This window comes from Callorhinus ursinus, unplaced genomic scaffold (genome assembly GCF_003265705.2).
Source record: "Callorhinus ursinus isolate GAN/ISIS: 27379988/994484 unplaced genomic scaffold, GSC_fseal_2.0 scaffold85, whole genome shotgun sequence".
In the NCBI taxonomy this organism is placed as follows: Eukaryota; Metazoa; Chordata; class Mammalia; order Carnivora; family Otariidae; genus Callorhinus; species Callorhinus ursinus.
Window position 1 is genome coordinate 845,497 of NW_027397147.1, and position 23,166 is coordinate 868,662.

General features: G+C 37.7%; 1 protein-coding gene across 1 annotated transcript in view; it reads left to right on the top strand.

The window, feature by feature from the left end:
* Positions 1–23,166, top strand: part of LOC141371669 (phospholipid-transporting ATPase ABCA3-like) — a 90,273-nt gene that overhangs the window by 20,820 nt on the left and 46,287 nt on the right. The window contains 6 exon segments of the mRNA XM_073887987.1: positions 6,398–6,539; positions 10,811–11,070; positions 13,653–13,769; positions 16,182–16,299; positions 19,881–20,054; positions 22,339–22,520. Of these exon segments, the coding sequence (XP_073744088.1) occupies positions 6,398–6,539; positions 10,811–11,070; positions 13,653–13,769; positions 16,182–16,299; positions 19,881–20,054; positions 22,339–22,520 (993 nt within the window).

Sequence of the window (23,166 nt, forward strand, 5' to 3'; positions counted from 1 at the left end):
TCTCAGGAGCTTTTGTTCCCTGCAAGCTCTCGGTACAGCCTTGGAGGACCAGGGCAAAAATGGTGGCCTCCCAATCTCCACCCGGAGGAGCTGAGAACTCGGGGCCCCGCTCCTCAGTGCGCCCCCAGAGAAAAGCAGTCACTCCCTTGTCCCCGGTCTCCGGCCGCACTCCGTGCTCGCCCGGCCTGTGACCGAGCGTTTGTATCTCTGGCACCCGACCCCGTGTGGAGTCTCCAAACCCAGCAGATCCCTGCGGTGCGTTCCCGCGCCGCTCCTCCCCAGGAAGGAAGGGGAGTCTCCCCGGCTCTGCCGCTTGTTGGGTCCCTGCTGGAGGAGCAGTGGCCCGACTGGGCCGCGGATCACAGTTTATGGCAACCCCGAGCTGAGAGCCCGCGCCTCGGCTCCGTCTCTGCAGCCGGCTTCCCCGCTCCGATCCCTGGGAGCTCTGGCACACTCAGGCTCCCCCGGTCTTTCTGTGACCCCAAGGGTCCTGAGACCCCACTGTCCCGCGAGGGTTCCACCCCCGCTTAGCCACTGGAGCGACGTCCCTCCGCGGAGCTGACTTCTAAAAGGTCCAATTTTGTGCTCCGCGGCTCTATCACTTGCCAGAAGCGGCCGGCGGAGGCCCCTCCCCCGCCGTCTATCCTCCCGAATATCGCCTCGGATTCACTTCTCCGCACGTCCTACCTTCCAGTAAGTGGTCGCTTCTCTGTTCAGAGAGTTGTTGCTACTCTCCTCTTTGATCTCCTGTTGAGTTTGTAGGTGTTCAGAATGGTTTGATCCCTATTCAGCTGAATTCCTGAGACCAGACGAAATCTAGGTCTCCTACTCCTCTGCCATCTTGCTCCGCCTCTGAAGACCTAATATTATTAAGATGTCTTTGGGGGCACATGGTGGCTCAGTCAGGTAAGTGTCTGACTCTTGATCTCAGCTCAGGTCTTGATCTCAGGGTTGTGAGTTCGAGCCCTGCATTGGGCTCCACACTGGGCATGGAGCCTACTTAAAAAACAAAGATGTCAGTACTACCCATAGTTAACCTACTGATCCATCACAGTCGCTATCAAAATTCCAACAGCTTTTTATGCAGAAAGAGAAAAGCCAGTCTTCAAATTTTCAAATTCATATAGAATTGCAGGAGACCCAACTAGTAAAAACAGTTTTAAAAAAGAGCAAAGTCAGAGGATTCACATTACCCAATTGCAAACTTACTACAATGCTACCATAATCAAAACAGTGTGGCACTGGCATAAGAACAGGAATAGACCAATGATATAAAATTGAGAGTCCAGAAATAAGCCCACATATTTATAGCCAGTCAATTTGTGAAAATGGTGAGAAGTCCATTCATTGGGAAAGAACAATTTCTTTAACAAATGATGCTAGGACAACTGATTTTCCACATACAAAAGACTAAGAGTGGACCTCTACTTCACACTATATACAAAAATCAACTCAAAATGGACTAATGATCTAAACATAGGAGCTAAAAACAAAACTCTCAGAAGTGCACATGTATAAATCTTTGTGGGGGGTGGAGTTAAGATGATGGAGAATTAGGGGCACCCTCAGCTTGTCCCTTGAATACAGCTAGTTAGTTATCAAATCACTCTGAACACCCAGGAAATCAATCGGATATCTGGGAGAACAAAAACTACAAGTCTACAAGTAGAAAAGCCACCACCTTTTGGTAGGAAGGAGGTACAGATACTTGAATTTGGGGAGAGAGAGGTGTGGATACAGTGGTGGGGAAGGAGCCTGCTTACGTAGTGAAATGCAAAATCAGGGGGGATGTGCCTAGCTTAAAGGTGCTCAGGTGGTGAAGCAGGGTGGAATTCCAGGTGTGACACCCTGGTCTGAGGATCCCGTGGGTCACAAGAATGGGTGGCAACTAAGTGCTATACTCTTCCCAGTATAACAGTGAATCTAGGTGCCAGCTTTCTGCTCTGTGTTGCCATAAACTGTGAACCACTGTGCAGTTGTGGTCATGCGACCACTTTCCTGGGACAGGCCAGCAAATGGCAGAAGTGTGGTGAGTTCTCCCTAGGAGGAACATTATGGATCCACGCCACAGGAGTCCCTAAAATTTGGTGTTTGAAACTCAGTCACACACCTGAAATAAAAAAGCTGGGACACAGGCAGGGTGAAGGCAGGGTTCTGACACAAACTAGGGAGATAAGAGTGATTGGTTACTCTTCTCTGAGGGCTCACTGAAGAGTGGAGGGTGCAAACTTCCAACTCTGGGGTAGGGGGGCGCCTCTGCCATATTTATCCCACTCATGAGTGCGGAAAGCCTCCAGGGAGAAAAACAGCACCACCTAGTGGAGTCCAAACCCACTTACACCAACCCCTGCTGCCCTGTGCCCTGGAGGCACATTTCTGCTAGGGTAAGTCCACCTGAGCATCAGTGCAACGGGCCCCTCCCCCAGAAGACCAGCACAAACAATTAGCTCACACAAAGTTCACTGATCAGAGAGGGCTGCAAAGCTTCAGCTCTAGGGGAAAATAGTATCTAGCCTCCTTTGTACTTCTATTCTTTTTTATTATTATTTCATTTATTTTCTCATTTTTTCAAGTTTTTTTCTATTTTTATTTTTATATATGTATTTTTATTTTTTGTTTACTTTCATCATATTTTATTTTACTTTCTTATTTTAGAATCTAGAGTCTTATAACAAGAAGAATGAACACATGCCCAGGATCTAGTTTTTTGTTGTTGTTTGTTTGTTTTCTTTTTCTTCTTTTATTTTCTGGGCAAAATGATGAGACAGAGAAATTCACCCCAAAAGAAAGAACAGGAGGTAGTACTCACAGCCAGGAATTTAATCACTACAGATATAAGTAAGATGTCTGAACTAGAATTTAAAACAAGTATAATATATTAGCTCGGCTTGAAAAAAAAAGCATAGAAGACACTAGGGAATCCCTTACTGCAGAGATAAAAGAACTAAAATCTATTCAGGTCAAAATTAAAAATGCTACAAACAAGATGCAATCCCAAGTGGAGACCATAAAAATGAGGATAGATGAAGTAGAGAAGTGAATCAGTGATATGGAAGATATAATTATAGAAAAAAAATGAAGCTGAAAAGAAGAGGAAAAGAAAGGTAATGGACCACAAAGGTAGACTTAGGGAACTCATTGACTTCTTAAAATATAGTAAGATTCGTATCATAGTAGTCCCAGAGGATGAAGAGAGAGAAAGGGGAACAGAAGGTTTATTTAAACAAGTTATAGCTGAAAACTTTTCTAATCTGGGGAAGGACACAGACATCAAATCCAGGAAGCACAGAGACCTCCCATTCAATTCAACAAAAGCTAACCATCGCCAAAGCATATCATATTCAAATTCACAAAATACACAGACAAGAAAAGGATCCTGAAAGGAGCAAGGGGAAAAAAAGCCCTTAACCAACAAGGGAAGGCATATTAGGTTCACAGCAGATCTGTCCACAGAAACTTGGCAGGCCAGAAAAGAGTAGAAATATTCAACATACTGAATGGGAAAAACCTGCAGCCAGGAATACTTTATCCATCAAGGCTGTCATTCAGAACAGAAGGAGAAAGAGTTTACTAAACAAAAACTAAAGGAGTTCATGACCACTAAACCAACCCTGTAAGAAATTTTAAGGGGGACTCTTTGAGTGAAGGAAAAAAAAAAGAACAAAAGCAACAAAGACTAGAAAGGACTAGAGAACATCACCAGAAACATCAACTCTACAGGTAACACAATGGCACTACGTTCATATCTTTCAATAATCACTCTGAATGTAGATGGACTAAATGATCCAATCAAAAGGCATGGGGTATCAAAATGGATTTAAAAACAAGATACATCTATATGCTGCATACAAGAGACTCATTTTAGACCTAAAGACACCTGCATATTGAAAGTGAGGGGATGGAAAACCATCTATCATACTAATGGATGTCAAAAGAAAGCAAGAATAGCCATACTTATATCAGAAAAACTAGATTTTAAACCAAAGATTGTAAGAAGACATGAAGAAGGGCATTATATCATAATTAAAGGGTCTATTCATCAGGAAGATCTAACAATTGTAAATATTTATGCCCCCAACTTGGGAGCATCCAAATATATGTCTTAATAATAAACATAAAAAACTCATTTATAATACAATAATTGTAGGGGACTTTAACACCCCACTCACAGCAATGGACAGATCATCAAAGCAGAAAATCAACAAGGAAACAATGGCTTTGAATGACACACTGGACCAGATGGACTTAACAGATATACTCAGAACATTTCATCCTAAAGCAGCAGAATACACTTCTTTTCAAGTGCACATGGAACATTCTCCAGAATAGATCACATACTGGGTCACAGTTCAGCCCTCAACTGGTACAAAAAGATGGAGACCACAGCACTATGAAACTGGAAGTCAACAACAGAAAAATTTGGAAAGACCACACATACATGGAGGCTAAAGAACATCCTACTAAAGAAGGAATGGGTTACCCAGGAAATTAAGAATTTCAAAAATACATGGAAGCAAATGAAAATGAAAACACAGCAGTTCAAAACCTTTGGGATGCAGCAAAGGCAGTTCTAAGAAGGAAGTATATTGCAATACAGGTCTACCTCAAGAAGCAAGAAAAGTCTGAAATACACAACCTAACCTTACACCTAAAAGAGCTAGAAAAGGAATAGCAAATAAAGCCTAAAGTCAGCAGAAGAATGAAAATAGTAAAGATTAGAGCAGAAACAAATGATATACAAACAACAACAACCACAAAACAGTGGATTAATGAAACGAATTAGCTTCTGCTTCAAAAGAATTAATAAAATTGATAAACCCCTAGCCAGACTTACCAAGAAGAAAAGAGATGGGGCGCCTGGGTGGCTCAGTCAGTTAAGTGTCTGCCTTCAGCTCAGGTCATGATCCCAGGGTCCTGGGATCAAGTCCCGTGTTGGGCTCTCTGCTCAGCAGGGAGCCTGCTTCTCTCTCTCCCTCTGCCTCCTGCTCTGCCTGCTTGTGCTCTCTCTCTCTCTCTCTCAAATCTTAAAAAAAAAGAGAGAAAGGACCCAAATAGATAAAATCATGAATGAAAGATCACAACCAAAACCAGAGAAATACAAAGAATTATCAGAGACTACTATGAAAAATTATATGCCATCAAACTGGGCAACCTGGAAGAAATAGACAAATTCCTAGAAACCTACAAACAACCAAAACTGAAACAGGAAGAAATAGAAAATTTGAACAGACCCATAACCGGCAAAGAAATTGAATCAGTCATCAGATATCGCCCAAGAAACCAAAGTCCAGGGCCAGATGGGCTCCCAGGGGAATTCTACCAGACATTTAAAGAAGAGTTAATACCTATTTTCCTCAAACTTCCAAAAAATAGAAATGGAAGGAAAATTTGTAAACTCATTCTACAAAGCCACCATTACCTTGATTGCAAAACCAAAGACCACACTAAAAAGGAAAATTACAAGCCAATATCTCTGGTGAACATGGATGCCAAAATTCTCACCAAGATACTAGCCAATAGGATCCAACCGTCCATTAAAAGAATTATTCACCACGATCAAGTGGGATTTATTCCTGGGCTGCAGGGATGGTTCAGTACTTACAAATCAATGAACATGATATACCACATTAAATGAAAGAATAAGAACCATATGATCCTCAGAAGGTGTAGAAAAAGCATTTACCTTTTCAGGTTATCTAGTATCAATATGATTTCTGTTTTCTGACTGTAGCTTGAACAGATACATAGCTGTCTGTTGTGTACAGGTTCCACCTTTTGTGCCATCTCCTTTGAGCAATTAGGTTGATTCCCATATATTTCTACCACAAATAATGTTACAACAAACTTGTGCATGTTTCCTTTATGTTGTTGGAGGTGTATATTCCAAGTCTGTTCCTGAAAGTACGATTGCTGAATCAAACCATAAATGCATGTGTAGTTTTATTAAACATTGCCAGATTCTCCATTATAGTTGTGCCATTTTACATCCCACAACGTATTAAAGTGCCTGTTTGTCTACAGCTTCACTGATGGAGCATGTTGTTAAGCTTTTGATTTTTCCAGTGTGATGCATAAGACATATCTCTGTAATTTTAATTTGTACTTATTTCATTGTATGACATTGAGAAGCTTTTCATATATTTATGGGCCATTTGTGTGTCTTTTTGTGAACTGTCTATATTCTGAAAGGACTTTAGATGTTCTTATGATTGGAGGACTTATTGTTGTACTTTCAGTCACTGTCCTTTCCAAGTGTTCAGAATCACTGTGACATCAGATTAGTCTCATCTTTCAAACTGTGTGTTTTCCCATTTGGACTTAACTTTTCTTTTTTTTTATATGTGCATTTCCGTTTTATATGTTTTAAGCATGATTTCTTTCCTACTGCTACTTCTAGGTAAAATATCATCTGCGTTTTGTTAAGATACAGAGATCTTTGATGTGGCCAGACAGTCTGGGCTGGAAGACATCCTTACTCTTTCCTATTTATCCCTCTGTAGGACCCAGGAACGCAGATTTTAATGATGGAGGAAGTCCTGGTGAGCAAATCGTTACACATCCTTATTTTATTATCTCAGTTGCATATTAACCTATACATATGGTTAGATGTATGTTTTATACATGTATATACTTGTATATATGTTCTTGTAATTTTTTAAATTGAATTTCTATTTTATCAAAACCACTTTCAATACTACACATTAGTTGTGGTTTAGTGTTTTGCTTTCCAAATACAAACACCTTCATTTGTTGGCATCGCTTGCCTATTTGTGTCTATATATAATTTTATTGATTTAATCTAAAAGTTTTAAAATTGTGATGGTAATTTTTAATTCATATTTTTATTTTGAAAATTATCTTACATGAAAAACCCTTAATGTGGGATTTGGATTTACCAACTATCTTGAGATTTTTATCTTTAGCAAATATTTAATAGAAGAAAAAACCCAGGGGCACCTGGGTGGCTCAGTTGGTTAAGCATCTGCCTTCAGCTCGGGTCATGATCCCAGGGTCCTGGGATCAAGCCCCGCGTTGGGCTCCCTGCTCAACAGGGAGCCTGCTTCTCCCTCTCTGCTTGTGCTCTCTTTCACTAGCTCTGTCTTTCTCTCTCAAATAAATAAATAAAATCTTTTTTAAAAATAAAAAAAAAGTAAAAAGCTATGCACATTCTAGCAGAAGGAACAAAAGTTGGAAACAACATAAAAGCAGTAAAAGAATAGATGAACCTATTGGACAGTCATTAAAAATAATCTTTACAAAGTCTACTAAGAAGGAATTTAAGCTTAAGGATTAAGCAGAATCTATACCTACATGTATTTGATTAGTTAGTTGGAGATGGGTGGGGATTATTCCAGGTAGTGGAAGTAAAATCATGAACACATACAGGACAGGATGCCATGTTCAGGGAACTACATGGCCTTTTGTTTGTTTACTTTCTTTATTTATATAGCTAGAATAGAGGGTGCATGTAAGGCTGTTAGAAATGAGGCTAGGAGGCAAAAAGGTCATTAAATACCTGGCGTGTAGGTGAAGGAGTATGAAATTTCTCCTGGAAGTTATGAGAGACAAAGGTCATAGCAATATTTAGCATGAATAGGAAAAATGATTTCATGTGGTAGTGGATACATATCTCCCAAGTGATAACACTCATAGTTTATCTTTGATTTTTGTTGTATACTCTTGCTGAACAAATAAGACCGTAGCTTATGTTTCACAATTTATATAATAATATATATAAGTGATCAAGATATTTCAGAGAATGACTTTTTTCAGATGCTGGGATTTTATTTTGTCATTTCACTTCTCAACTTCAAGTAGCACATTACGTGAGAACAAGCAATATATACCCTTAGATTTCATTAATATCATGCTATTTGGGGGGAAATGTTAGAGAAGGAAGGATGAAGGACTGAATGCTAGGTAAACCATGGAGGACAAATGTACAAAGACTAAGAAGGATTGGCAGGGAAATGAGTAGAAAATTAAGATAATCTATTACATGAATCAAGGGAGGAATGGAAAACTTGCTTAATTTTTCAGTTATAGTACCACAAATGACCTTTGTGATATTTTAAAACTTGAAACAATAATCCCTCCACAGAAAATAGTTTCAAGTAATGTAACACACGTTTTATTTAAATATCTATTTAAAGATTTATATTTATTCAGGAGTTCCACGTATTTTCAGATATGTTGTTGGTGCCAAATTTTGAGAGTATCTTTTTCCAGCTTTTGATTTTATCTATGCTGTCCTTTATTGAAATAGCAGAAATCTTTAATTTGGTGTAATTTAGCATTTTTTGGCCACATGGTCTTCTTCTGGGCTTTTGTTTAAGAAGTCCATCCTACTTCTAAGTTCAAAAATATTCTTCTATTTCCTCTTTATGGTTTTTCCTTCTATGATTTGGTTGTTAATCCATGAGGAAGGAACTCACATTCATATGTAGTTTGGGTTAGGGATTCAGTATTGTTTCTTTACCACAGAGAGGAAAACAGTTTTCCCAAAACTGCTTAAAATAGTATCCTAAAATTCTTTTTTTTCCTATTAGTCTATTTTTTTTAGTTTTTTATTTATTTGAGAGAGATAGACCGCAACAGAGATAGCGAGAGAGAGCACAAGCAGGGAGGAGAAGGAAAAGCAGACTCCCCACCAAGCAGGGAGCCCAATGTAGGGCTTGATTCCAGAACCCTGGGATTGTGACCTGAGCCAAAGGCAGACGCTTAACCAACTAAGCCACCCAGGTGCCCCTAATCTTTCTACTCTTATAGTGGTTTTGTGTACTGCATCTTTTTTTTTAATATTTTATTTATTTATTTATTTGAGAGAGAGAATGAGATAGAGAGAGCACATGAGAGGGGGGAGGATCAGAGGGAGAAGCAGACTCCCTGCTGAGCAGGGAGCCCGATGTGGGACTCGATCGCGGGACTCCAGGATCATGACCTGAGCCGAAGGCAGTCGCTTAACCAACTGAGCCACCCAGGCGCCCTTGTGTACTGCATCTTAATATCAACCGAGACTCCAAGAAAACTCAGATTATGGAACTAGCAGATAAGAACTTGTTGTAAGGTGGCTAGTATAATTATTCTCAGTCACTGAATTAAAATAATTGCACAATGAAAGAAGTGATAAGTCTCATCAGAGAATTAGAAACCATAAAAAAGGAATAAAACACGAAGTCTAGAATTGGAAAATACAAGACAGATTTAATAGTGAAGATAACAGAAGAAAGAATAAATGAACTTGGAACAATAAAATGTATTCAGTTTGAAAAACAAAAAAATTGAGTTTCATTGAAATGTGGAGCAATACCAAAAGTTCTAACATATGTGTAATTAGAGTCCCTGATGGGCAAAAGAGAAGAGAGCAGAAAAAGAATGTGTACAAAAATAGCTTGAAGAGTCTTAAATGTGATTAAAGACAATAACCATTAAGTGGCTGGAGCAGATATACACATATCTGATAAAACAGATTTCAAGACAAAGGATCAATTGGTCAGGAGGATATAACAATTATAAATATGTATGCATCTAATAACAGCTTCAAAATACATGAAGCGAAAAGTGACAGAATTAAAGGGAGAATTGGGCAATACCACAGTTGTCGATGGAGATACTATCCTTCTCTCAGCTGTTGACAGAACATCTAAACAAAAAAAATTGTAGGGGCGCCTGGGTGGCTCAGTCATTAAATGTCTGCCTTTGGCTCAGGTCATGGTCCCAGGGTCCTGGGATCGAGCCCCACATCGGGCTCCCTGCTCGGCGGAAAGTCTGCTTCTCCCTCTCCCACTCCCTCTGCTTGTGTTCTGTCTCTTTCTGTCTCTCTGTCAAATAAATAAATAAATAAATCTTTTTTTTTAAAAAAGAAAATTGTAAAGAGGTAGATGATATGAAGAACTTCTTCAGTTTCCCTGAATTGATTGACATTCGCAGAGCAATTACTCAACAGTAGGAGAATACACATTTTTTTAAGTGCACATGGCATTTTCACCAGGATAACTCTTATGTTGAGTTGTAAAATAAATCTCGTTGAAATTAAAAAGACTGAAATCATATAGAGTGTGTTCTCTGATGACAGTGGAATTAGGGGCCAATAACAATGAGGTAATTGGAAACATTAGATAAGTAGAAAAATATTTGGACATTAAACAACCATTTCTGAATAATCCATGAGTCAAGTCACAAATCAGAAAATATTTTAAATTAAATAATAAGAAAACCTGACATGTTAAGATTTGGGAGCAAAACCGGAGGAATATAGCTAAAGCCATGCTTAGAAAGAAGCTTGTACTTTTAAGTGTTCATATTAGAAAAATGGAGAAGTACAAAATTAATGATCAGCGTTCCAATTTTGAAAAATCAATAAAAACAGATTAAACCCTAAGTTTCCTTTTAGTTGTATGGTTGACTTGGTTTCAGTGGAACAATTTTTCTTGAAGGCCATTCCGCATTACTCTGTAGAATTTATCTGTGATTCTGAGCCTCATTTCTGTATTTACATTTCCAAGTCTTCATCTAATATTTAATTAAATCTGCATTCTTTTGTAAATATAGGTTACATTAGCAAGCCTACCACTGTCATTAAGTATATTTAATTTTGGGAAGATGTGAATTAGATTCAGCTGAAGAAGGACCCCTTACTTCTATGTCAAAACTATGATATGTTCTCAGGGTAATTATGAGCATTTAGCCTTGATACAGCTGTAAATTTGGGTTCTGTAGGTGACATGACTTACTTGAATTGCCATGTTATTTATGTGTCTGAGCAGTTCCTTAGTCTGTTTTATTTGACAGTGTTTGTTTTATCATGCAGGGTACATCAGAGAAGGGTTCCTGGCTGTACAGCATGCCTTAGATAAGGCCATCATGCTATATCATGAGAACAGTGCTAGGCAGAAACTGTTCGATGGTATCAGTATCTTTACACAGAGATTTCCATACCCAGCTTATTCTCATGATGGATTAATTTGGATCACTAGTTCCTTCCTCCCTTTGATGTTCATACTCATGTTCTCTCCAACTGTACTTTCCATCATGCGATCCATTGTCTGGGAAAGGGAAAAAAGATTGAAGGTAATCCCAATTTCTTTGTTTGTTTCAAATTTTTATTTAAATTCCAGTTAGTTAACATATAATGTAATATTAGCTTCAGGAGTAGAATTTAGAGATTCATCAATTATGTACAACACCTGGCGCTCATCACAAGTGCCTTCTTTAATCCCCATCACACATTTAACCCTTCCCCCCACCCACCTCCCCTCCAGCAGCCCTCAGTTTATCCTCTATAGTTAAGAGTCTGTTTTATGGTTTGCCTCTCTTTTTTCACCTCTATGTTCATCTGTTTCTGTAAAAATGTTTTTAGGTCTCTAGGGCTCTTTTGTATGGAGAGTTGGATTGTTTTTACATATTTATCATTGGTGGGTAGTTGTTACATCACAGTAGCAGGAAATATAAAACAAGAAAAGTGAATACTGATGCCACTTATGGGTTTTTCAAGCTGGCACAATTGCAGAGAGAAACTTGTCTCTTGGGAGCAACAGGAAGAGAAAACCTGAAGGCATGCAGGGAGACAAAAAGGATCACTGCAGGAATTTAAAATCTCTAATAACTAAAGTAACAGTGAACAGCTCCTGGCTAAATTAACATAAAACCCCACATCTTAGGCCTTCACCTTGATATCTATTACCCTAGATAATATGGCTGGTTCTCAACAAAAAAATCATTAGGCACAGCAAAAATTAAGAAAAAAAATATAGTCCAAAGAGGCAAATCAGTCATCAGAACCAGACACAGAGAAAACACAGATGTTGGAAATATCAGACAAGGAATTTTAAATTACTATAATAATTTAAAGGCTCTAAGGGAAAGGTAGATATGTCCAGGATCCTCAAGAAGGCCTTCTAATTTCTGAAATTTTCTAGAAGGACTAGTGGGACTCGGCATATAGTTAATGCTAACAGCCAGGAATTATTATAGTGGTGTAGTAAGTAAACATAGCTGGCTCAGAAGAGGATATGACACAGGCAAAGCTTGGAGGAATTCACCTGCAGGGTTCTTCAGTTAACCCCACAAGAGGTCACACAGAGCACACTCTTGCTTAGCAATGAAAATCCAGCAGTATGTTTTTGATGTTTGTGTCCAGGGAAGTCCACTAGAGATTTAGCATCCAAGGTTTGATGGGGGCTGGTCATATAGACACCCTTGCCTAGCATGTACCAAAATTCCACAGTCCTAGAAAGCAGGTATTCAGCATAAACCATAGTGTTTGTACCAATAGTTTTGGCACAGTCACCTACCCTTATCATTTAGGGTAAGTTTTGTATCAATGTAGGGAACAGTTTACCAGCCAAGTTCCCATATACCAGCCAAGTGCCAACTTATAGATATGCCTTTTTTGATTAATTTATTTTTTATTTAAATTCAATTAATTAACATACAGGGTATTATTTTTTTAAAGATTTTATTTATTTATTTGACAGAGAGATAACGAGAGCAGGAACACAAGCAGGGGGAGTGGGAGGGGGAGAAGCAGGCTTCCCGCCTAGCAGGGAGCCTGATGTGGGGCTCGATCCCAGGACCCTGGGATCATGACCAGAGCCGAAGGCAGACACTTAACGACTGAGCCACCCAGGCGCCCCCATGTAGTGTATTATTAGTTTCAGAGGTAGAGTTTAGTGATTCATCAGTTGCATATAACACCCAGTGCTCGTTACATGCCTTTCTAAGAATAGTAGTCTCGGGCCTCCTTTGTTAACTCTTTTCTGCCCAGTAGGTAACATGCAAGATCAGATAGGTAATGTTATCAGACAGAATAAGACTATAAGGAGTCAAATAGAATTTCTAGACATAAAAAACATGCTAACAAAAATGAAGAATGCTTTTGATGGACTCATCACTAGACTTGAGGAAAGAATCATAGACTTGCACAGTTGAAAGTATACAAACTGAAATGCAAAGACAATACAAAATGTAAAATCCCAGAATAAAGCATTCAAAAAGTGTAGGACAATATAAATGATATAACATATACATAATTCAAATCCCAAAAAAGGAGATAACAGAATAGAGCCAAAGAAACAATGGCAGAGAATTTTCCAAAATTAAGATAGACATCAAATCACAGGTCTAATAAGCTCAGAGAACACAAAGCTGGAAAAATACCATGCACACACAAACACACACACAGAGTACATTCAAACTGTTGAAAATTAAAGACCAAAAAGAAAATCTTGAAAGCAATCAGAGTGGGGATGAAGACACATTGCCTGCAAGGAACAAGCTCTAACATACAACTGGATTTAAAAAAAAAAAAAAAAAGATGCATTTCTCTTATACTCCAGGAAGTAGAGTATAATAGAAAAGAGAGCTTAATATTTCAAAGTTTAATTTTAGATTTTTCCCTTTCTGTCCATTACTAAGTGTAGTAATGAAGAAAGATCTCTGAACTCAGGAGACGTATATTTTAATGCCAGCACTGCCCTGACTGCATAATTTTGAACAGCACGCTTTCTGAGGCTTGATTTTTCTTATTCATAACATGGAGATGATATTAACCATTTACATAGTTTTTTGTGGAAATTTAAATAGAAAAATGTATGTAAATGGTATGAATTGCTGATACATGTAATATTTGACTTGTGTTGACTTTCCTACAGGAGTACCAGCTTATAATTGGACTTAAAAACTGGATCATCTGGGCTGCCTATTTCTTCACATTCTTCTTTTTTTATATCATTATTATCTCTATGATATGTGTTTTATTCTCTGCCAAGGCAAGTGTCTAATTTCATGCTATCCAGTAGAAATACCATGAGTAACATATGTAATACTGGTTTTTTAGTAGCCAGTAGAAATTTTTAAAACCATAAAGAACAGGTGAAATTATGTTAATGATATTTTAAATTTAACCTAATATGTACAAAATATTATTTGAATATGCAACCAATTTAAAATTTAAGAGTTTTTTTTACATTCTTTTTTTTACATTTTATTTATTTGAGAGAGCGAGAGAAAGAGAACATGAGCGTGGGGCAGGGCAGAGGGAGACTCACCACTGAGCAGGGAGGCTGACGCGGGGCTGTATCCCAAGACCCCGGGATCATGACCTGAGCTGAAGGCAGATTCTTTTTTTTTTTTTAAGGTTTTATTTATTTGGCAGAGAGAGATAGCAAGAGCAGGAACACAAGCAGGGGGAGTGGGAGAGGGAGAAGCAGGCTTCCCGCTGAGCAGGGAGCCCGATGTGGGGCTCGATCCCAGGACCCCAGGATCATGACCTGAGCCGAAGGCAGACACTTAAAGACTGAGCCACCCAGGCGCCCCTAAATTTTTTTGTACCGTCTTCCTACTCCTGTGTGTGTTTTTTATTTACAGCACATCTGAATTCATATGCTATATTTTCATCGAAAATATTTGATCTATATTAGACACTGCCTTCATTTTTCAATTTAAATAAAGATAACTAAAATTAAATGAAAATAAAAATCTATTTCCTCAGTCACACTAGCTACATTTTAAGTGCTCATTAGCTACATGTGTTTAATGGCTTCTGTGTTAGACATCTTAGTTCTAGTTGATTACAACCTGCCCTAGCTATCCTTTGGGAGGCAGAAGGTAATTATAGTGTGAACAGGTTGGTCTCAGGTGCCAGGAGGATGAAATATAGATTTTATTTATTTCTGCTGTGGAAACCCAGAGGCTGCTGTATCTCTGAGAAAAACATAAACCCTTCTGTAAGAAATAAGTTACTTAACTTTCATCTCATTGAGTTTCAGTCACTGAGCAGTGATCTACCTCATTAGCACTATCATTTTCTCCCTCTTGTGTTTATGCGACAGTATTTATGGTGTACCTTACATGACGTCATAATTGTTTTTTTTTTAATTTTTTATTGTTATGTTAATCACCATATATTACATCATTAGTTTTTGATGCAGTGTTCCATGATTCATTGTTTGTTCATAACACCCAGTGCACCATGCAAAACGTGCCCTCCTCAATACCCATCACCAGGCTAACCCATCCCCCCACCCCCCTACCCTCTAGAACCCTCAGTTTGTTTTTCAGAGTCCATCATCTCTCATGGTTCGTCTCCCCCTCTGACATACTCCCCTTTTCTTCCTCTCCTGTTATCTTCTTCTTTTCCTTTTTTCTTAAAATATGTTGCGTTATTTGTTTCAGAAGTACAGATCTGTGATTCAACAGTCTTGCACAATTCACAGCGCTCACCGTAGCACATACCCTCCCCAATGTCTATCACCCAGCCATCCCATCCCTCCCACCCCCAACCACTCCAGTAACACTCAGTTTGTTTCCTGAGATTAAGAATTCCTCATATCAGTGAGGTCATGTGATACATGTCTTTCTCTGATTGACTTATTTCACTCAGCATAACACCCTCCAGTTCCATCCACGTCGTTGCAAATGGCAAGATCTCATTCCTTTTGATGGCTGCATAATATTCCATTGTGTATATATACCACCTCTTCTTTATCCATTCATCTGTCGATGGGCATCTTGGCTCTTTCCACAGTTTGGCTATTGTGGACATTGCTGCTATAAACATTGGGGTACATGTACCCCTTCGGGTCCCTACATTTGTGTCTTTGTGGTAAATACCCAGTAGTGCAATTGCTGGATCGAACGGTAGCTCTAATTTCAACTGTTTGAGGAACCTCCATACTGTTTTCCAGAGGGGTTGCACCAGCTTGCATTCCCACCAACAGTGTAGGAGGGTTCCCCTTTCTCCACATCCCCGCCAACATCTGTCGTTCCCTGACTTGTTAATTTTAGCCATTCTGACGGGTGTGAGGTGGTATCTCATTGAGGTTTTGATTTGGATTTCCCTGATGCCGAGTGATGTTGAGCACTTTTTCATGTGCCTGTTGGCCATTTGGATGTCTTCTTTGGAGAAATGTCTGTTCATGTCTTCTGCCCATTTCTTGATTGGATTATTTGTTCTTTGGGTGTTGAGTTTGATAAGTTCTTTATAGATTTTGGATACTAGCCCTTTATCTGATATGTCGTTTGCAAATATTTTCTCCCATTCTGTCGGTTGTCTTTTGGTTTTGTGGACTGTTTCTTTTGCTGTGCAAAAGCTTTTTATCTTGATGAAATCCCAATAGTTCATTTTTGCCCTGGCTTCCCGTGCCTTTGGCGATGTTTCTAGCATAATTGTTTTTTTGTAGATTTTTAGTGAGCCAATCTTCCGCTTCAGTGACGGTAGTTTCATCTTCGTCTTTCTTATGTGTTATGCCATTGCTTCAATATTCTTTGCCTTTATGGTTAGCACATTCTTCAATAAAGGTAAGCCTAAGACTCATTCTATAACAGATTTTGGGGGTATTTGTATTAAATTCCACTATAATGTACAGTGTTATATTGGTTTCAGATATACAATATAGTAATTCAATAATTATGTACATTACTCAGTGCGTATCATGATAAGTGTGCTCTTAATCCCCTTCACCTGTTTCACCTATCCCTTCAAAAGTTAAAAATAAAACTACCCTATGATTCAGTAATCACACTACTGGGTATCTATCCTAAAATACAAAAACACTGATTCAAATGGATACACGCACCCCTATGTTTAGCAGCATTATTTACAATAGCCAAGATGTGGAAGCAGCCCAGGTGTCCATCAGTTGATGAACGAATAAAGAAGATGTGGTATATATATATACAGTGGAATATTAGCCATAAAAAATGAAGTCTTGCCATTTGCAATAACATGGATGGAGCTAGAGAGTATAATGCTAAGCAAAGTGAGTCAGAGAAAGACACATGCCATATAATTTCACTCATATGTGAATTTAAGAAACAAAACAAATGAGCAAAGGGAAAAAAGAGAAAGATAAACCAAGAAACAGACTCTTGATTATGAAGAACAGACTGATGGTTACCAAAGGGGATGTGAATAGGGGGATAGGAGAAATAGGAGATTGGGATTAAGGAATACATATATCGTGATGGGAAAAAAACAAAATAAAAAAAAATTAAAAAGATAAAAATATAAAAAATAAGTGAAATATCTGCACTGCCATATTCATTATAGCATTATTCACAATAGCCAAACCATGAAAGCAACCTAAATGTCCTTCAGTGGGTGAATGGCTAAAGAAAATGTGGTATATACATTCAAAAGGATATTTTTCTGCCTTATAAATGAAGGAAATTTTTCCATTTGTAAAAACAGAGACCCTAGAGGACATTATGTTGTGAAACAAGCAAGACAGAAAAACAAATACTACATGATGCCATTTATATAAGGAATCTAAAGTAGTCATACTTTATAGATGGTATAGAATAGTGGTTGCCAGGGAATTGGGGGAAAGGGAAGCAGGGAGGTATTAGTCAAAGGGTACAGAGTTTCATTATGCAAGATGAAGAAGTATCTTAGAGATCTACTATACAACATAGTGCCTATAGTTAACAGTACTATACTGTACACTTAAAAAACTTGCCAAGAGGTACATTTTATGTTAAGTATTCATATCACCAAAAAAGTAATAATAAGTAAAGAGGGCAGAGGGGGGAAAAAAGAGGGCAGAGGGAAACTTTGGGAGGTGATAGATATGTTTATAGCATAGATTGAGGTATTCACAAGTATTCAGAGGTATACACCTACCTCAAGACTCATCAAGTATGTACAGCTCTTTGTATGTCAGTTATACCTCAATAAAGTGATTTAAAGAAAGAAAAAGACAGTTTATATCATTGTAATTTGAGTGTTTTTTATGTTTGCCTTATTAACTTTATTTTTTTGTTTCAAGTTTTTAAATTCTAGTTAGTTAACATATAGTGTAATATTGGTTTCAGAAGTAGAATTTGGTGATTCATCACTTACGTGTAACAGCCCCTGCTCATCACAGCAAGTGCCCTTCTTAATACCGATCACCCATTTAGCCCATCCACAACCCACCTCCCTCCATCAACCCTCAGTTTGTTCTCTATAGTTGAGTCTCTTATGATGGTTTACCTCCCTCTCTTTTTCTTTCCCCCTTCCCCTGTGTTCATGTTTTGTTTCTTAAGTCCACATATGAGTGAAGTCATATGGTATTGGCTTTCTCTGACTTGTTTCATTTAGTAGTTCCATCCACATCATTGCATAGGGCAAGATTTCATTCTTTTTTTTTCTAAAGATTTTATCTATTTGACGGAGAGAGACACAGTGAGAGAGGAAACATAAGCAGGGGGAGTGGGAGAGGGAGAAGCAGGCCCCCCACCGAGCAGGGAGGCCAACATGGAGCTCGATCCCAGGACCCCAGGATCATGACCTGAGCCGAAGGCAGACACTCAACGACTGAGCCACGCAGGCGCCCCAAGATTTCATTCTTTTTGATTGCTAAGTAATATGCCACTGTTTGTGTGTTTGTGTGTGTGTGTGTGTGTACACACCACATCTTCTTTATCCATTCATCAGTCAGTAGATATTTGGGCTCTTTCCATAGTTTGCCTATTGTTGATAATGCTGCTATGAACAGTTCATGTATTTCTCTGAATCTGTATTTTTGTATCCTTTGGTTAAATACCTAATAGTACAATTGCTGGGTTGTAGGATAGTTCTATTTTTAACTTTTTGAGGAACCTCCATACTGTTGTCTGGAGAGACTGCACCAGTTTTCATTCCCACAGACAGTGTGAGAGGGTTTCCCTTTCTCCATATCCTTGCCAACATCTGTTGTTGTTTGCTGTGCCATTAATTTTAGCCATTCTGACAGGTGTGAGGTGGTTTCTCATCATGGTTTTGATTTGTATTTCCCTGATGCTGAGTGATGTTGAGCATCTTTTCATGTGTCTGTTAGCCATCTGGATATCTTCTTTGTAAAAATGTCTATTCATGTCTTCTGCCCATTTCTTAACTGGATTATTTGTTTTTTGGATGTTGAATTTGGTAAGTTCTTTATAGATTTTAGATACTAATCCTTTATCAGATATGTTGTTTACAAATATCTTCTCCCATTCCATAGGTTGCCTTTTAGTTTTGTTTCCTTCAACATGCAGAAGCCTTTTATCTTGATGAAGTCCTAATAGTTCATTTTTGCTTTTGTTTCCCTTGTCTCCGGCGAATTGTCTAGCAAGAAGTTGCTGTGGCCCAGGTCAGAGAGGTTACTGCCTGCGTTCTCCTCTAGGATTTCAATGTTTTCCTGTCTCACATTGAGGTCTTTCATCCATTTTGAATTTATTTTTGTATATGGTTTGAGAAAGTGGTCCAGTTTCATTCTTCTGCATGTGGCTGTCCAGTTTTCCCAACACCATTTGTTGAAGAGAGTGTCTTTTTTCCATTGGATAGTCTTTCCTGCTTTGTCGTAGATTAGTTGACCATGATTTGAGTGTTTTTACTTTCTTCATCAATGCTGATTTTATGTCATCTCAGTGATAATCTTAACAAGAATTCTTTTTCTAGCCTATAGAATCCCATGCCTATGGACCTAACCACATCCAACTCTCAGTAGTTAGCAATTTATTCAACTGTTCTTTATTTTGGGCATCATGATTTAGATTGGAAGCATATGTTTAAAACCTCATAAAGAGTTTTTATTCTACCCAATGCTTCAAACTCTAGAAACCCTAATAATTATTAATAATTTTAATAATGATGGTGTGCATTTATAATTTCTCAAGCCAAGTGCTCATGAATAAATCTTTGTTTAAATGATTGTAAATATCCTATACATTAACTGTTAATTAATTCATTTATTTAACACATATTCAGGGAGCACATACTGTGTGCCAGACATTGGTGATACAACGATGAAAAAGAAAGACACATACTCTTCCCTCATAGAGCTTACATTCTATACCCTATACTGTAGTAGAAAAAGTTTTTCATTATTTTGCATATTGCTTTAGAGTGAGTGACCTTATAATTTCCTTATTTTCAGCCCGTTTAGCTGCTTCTGCTGGAAGTCTCCTATATTTTGCCAGTTTCTTTCCATTTAATACCATTACTCAATTCTACGGGCAGATGACCCTCACCAAGAAGGTGGCTGCCTGTCTCAGCTCAAATGTTGCATTGGCACTGGGAATTAGACGTCTGCTCAAGTTGGAATTAAGACGTAAGTGTTTGCCCTGCAAATTTTGCCTTTGCTGTTTGATTCCTTGAAAGGTGGAATTGAGACAGCGTGGGTGGAACAGTGGGTAAGGAAGTAAGAAAATCTCATACAAATTATTTATCCCTAGATTTGTTTATTTATTGTAAAGGCAGTTATGTGAACTAAAAAAATCTGAGTTGTGAAAAATTAAAAGTTCCCCGTTGCTTCACAATAAGCTTACAGTTATACTCTCAAATAAAGTAGTTTTAAACCTATTCTACTACTTGCATTATTTACTTAATAATTTGTTAGACCTCTTCTCACATAGAGAAATGCTAATTATTTACACAGTTGTTTAATATTCCATTTTGAAGAGGTACTATAATTCATTAGTTCTCTAGCAATGTATATTTAAGTGGTTTCCAATTTTTTGCTATCACCATAATAGTACACATATATTTGCTCAAACAGTATGCATACTAATGTAAATGATTTTTTCAATATAAAAATACTATCTTAAAAGATATTCATAGCTTAGTTTTGATTGCTATTGCTATTGTGATAACTCAGTAAGCACAGAGTAGATACTTCTGTTGGTTTTGAGCTAAGAACCTAATTTTATTTATTTTCCATATGAAAATCAAGCTATCACTATCATTTATTGGATAGTTTCTTGATCTCTACTGATTTCAAATTCTACCTTTGTTTTATGTCAAGTTTCCATATATGCATTCATCTGTTTTTGGTGATTTTTTCCATTCTTTTGATCTCTTTTATTCTATTTTTGTTTCAGTACTACAATGATTTTGCTCATAGCTTTATAACAAGTCTTAATATGTTACTCTTATCCCCAGAACTTGTTCTTTATTCTTGTCACTTTGCTTTCCACTAGAACTTTAGGATCACTTTATCAAAATCTGTGAAAAATCTTACAGGATTTAGTGGGACTTTCATTACATTTATTCATTAATGAAGATGATTAAGGTGAACAAAAACCTACTCCTAATGAATAGCCAGTCAGAAGAATATACATATGATTTCTGTATGAATACTTACATTGTTCTTTCTTTATACATGAAACATTAAAATTCACTGGAATTTATCTAGATGTGGGATTTTCATTGGCTTAGTCTGCAACAGGATGTATAATTTTTGGTTTCCTAATTGAATTATTTTTATTGGGTTAGTTTATTTTATTTAGTTATTGTTTTCCATATTATTTTCTCTTTCATGAACTCCTGTTGTGTTCTGGGTGGGAGGATTTCTCAAGATACAGCAGATTTCCTAAAATTTGCATTCTACCTTTATTGTTGTTGTTTTTGTTTCTAATTTGCTGTTCACTGCCTCTCAAAATGGCTTTCATTTTGATAATTTTTAATTCTAAAGACTTTTTCTTAAACTATCACTTTTTTATAGCTTTTTCAAAGTCACAGTGTTGATAAATATTCTCATGGTGCTCATCTATAGGAAAGGGAGGCTGAAGCTGAAGAAAGGGCAAGTTTCATTACCCATATTCACAAAATGTCTTCTTTGAATTATGAGTTCACTGCAAGCCCCCATGCTTTTTCAGTTGTGTTACACTCTGTCCAGAAATAGAAGAAATAGAACAAAGGATAACTTTTCATGGATGACTTTCTTTTTCCTTTCTATCAGTACTTTAGTTAATTTATTTATTTATTTATTTATTTATTTATTTATTTATTTATTTATTTATTTGAGAGAGAGAGTGTCTGTGTGTGTGTGTGTGCATGCATGTGTGTGAGCAGGGGAAGAAGAGCAGAGGGAGAGGGAGAGAGAGAATCTCAAGCAGGCTCCACACCCAGCACGGAGGCCAATGCGGGGCTCGATCTCATGACCCTGAGACCTGAGCCAAAATCAAGAGTTTGACACTTAACCAACTGAGCTACTCAGGTGCCCCAGAACTACATTTAAGCAAGACCTCTTTTTCTTCTGCTCTATAGTCAGCATCCATCTCTAGTGCTGTTGAATATTTTTCCAGATTTCTGTACCGTGATGATAGTTTAAATGTGAATTTAGTATGAAGGGAGAGAAAAATGGATCTACTAAGCTTGCTTTTTTCTTGCCTTTTTTGTTATTTTTCATTCATTGACCTTGTCTCAGTCATTCCTATTTATTTTTGTAGATTCTGAAGGGAGGTCAGATACATATTCCATCATTTTCTTAGATGACTTAAATAATAAGGGTATTAACATATAGATAATTCACAGCGACAGGATTTAGAGTATCAAATCTTTTTTCCTTGCTGTTTCACAGAGCTGTCATCTAAGGTATCTTCTTTTTATTTCAGAAATTGGTATTAAATGGGATAACATTTGAACACCAGTCAACCTTGAGGATAATCTCATGTTTGGCTATATTCTGTTAATGCTTTTACTTGATGCTTTCTTGTATGGCCTTGTGACCTGGTATATAGAAACTGTCTTTCCAGGGCGGTATGGCGTGCCCCAACCATGGTACTTTTTTCTTATGGTGAGTACTAATGCTGCTGTTATTGCAAAAAGCCATAGTCCTTATGAGCCTATTTCATATAATATTTATATTCAAATCAAAAGGTCAGATGCAGAATCATTTTCCTGTGCATACCAGCCATATGAAAATACTAGCCATTTCTTGATCTCTTAAAGCCTTCCATATACACAAATGCACAATATCTGTGGATAAGACACTGAAACCCCATACATTTAAAAACTGTGAGTAATAGAACTCTTCTTCAGCCACATGGTACATAGTGGATTAGATTAGAGGATAAACTTGAAAGTCTGCAGAAGTTGTTCCCAGCTCAATAATATGTGATGATTTCTTAGATCCTAGTGAGTAGAGGATTGGGTATTTCCCATATCTCTGTTCTCACCACCTGTTTACTTTCAAGGACTAGACCAGTTTACTTAGAGTGGAAGAGCTTCTGCTATATCGTACAAAGAAAGTATTCTGAGTGTGATAAAATGCATTGGCTGTGACTTCATTGTTGAGTAATTCCGTTTTGTCCCTACTTCCTGAACACTAACATTTCAAAATGATTTTTGCTTCTAAATCCTAGAGATATAAATGATACATAATTTTGCTGCAAAGTTCAATCCCTTAAAGTATGCAATAGCCACAGAGTAAACCAAGCCAA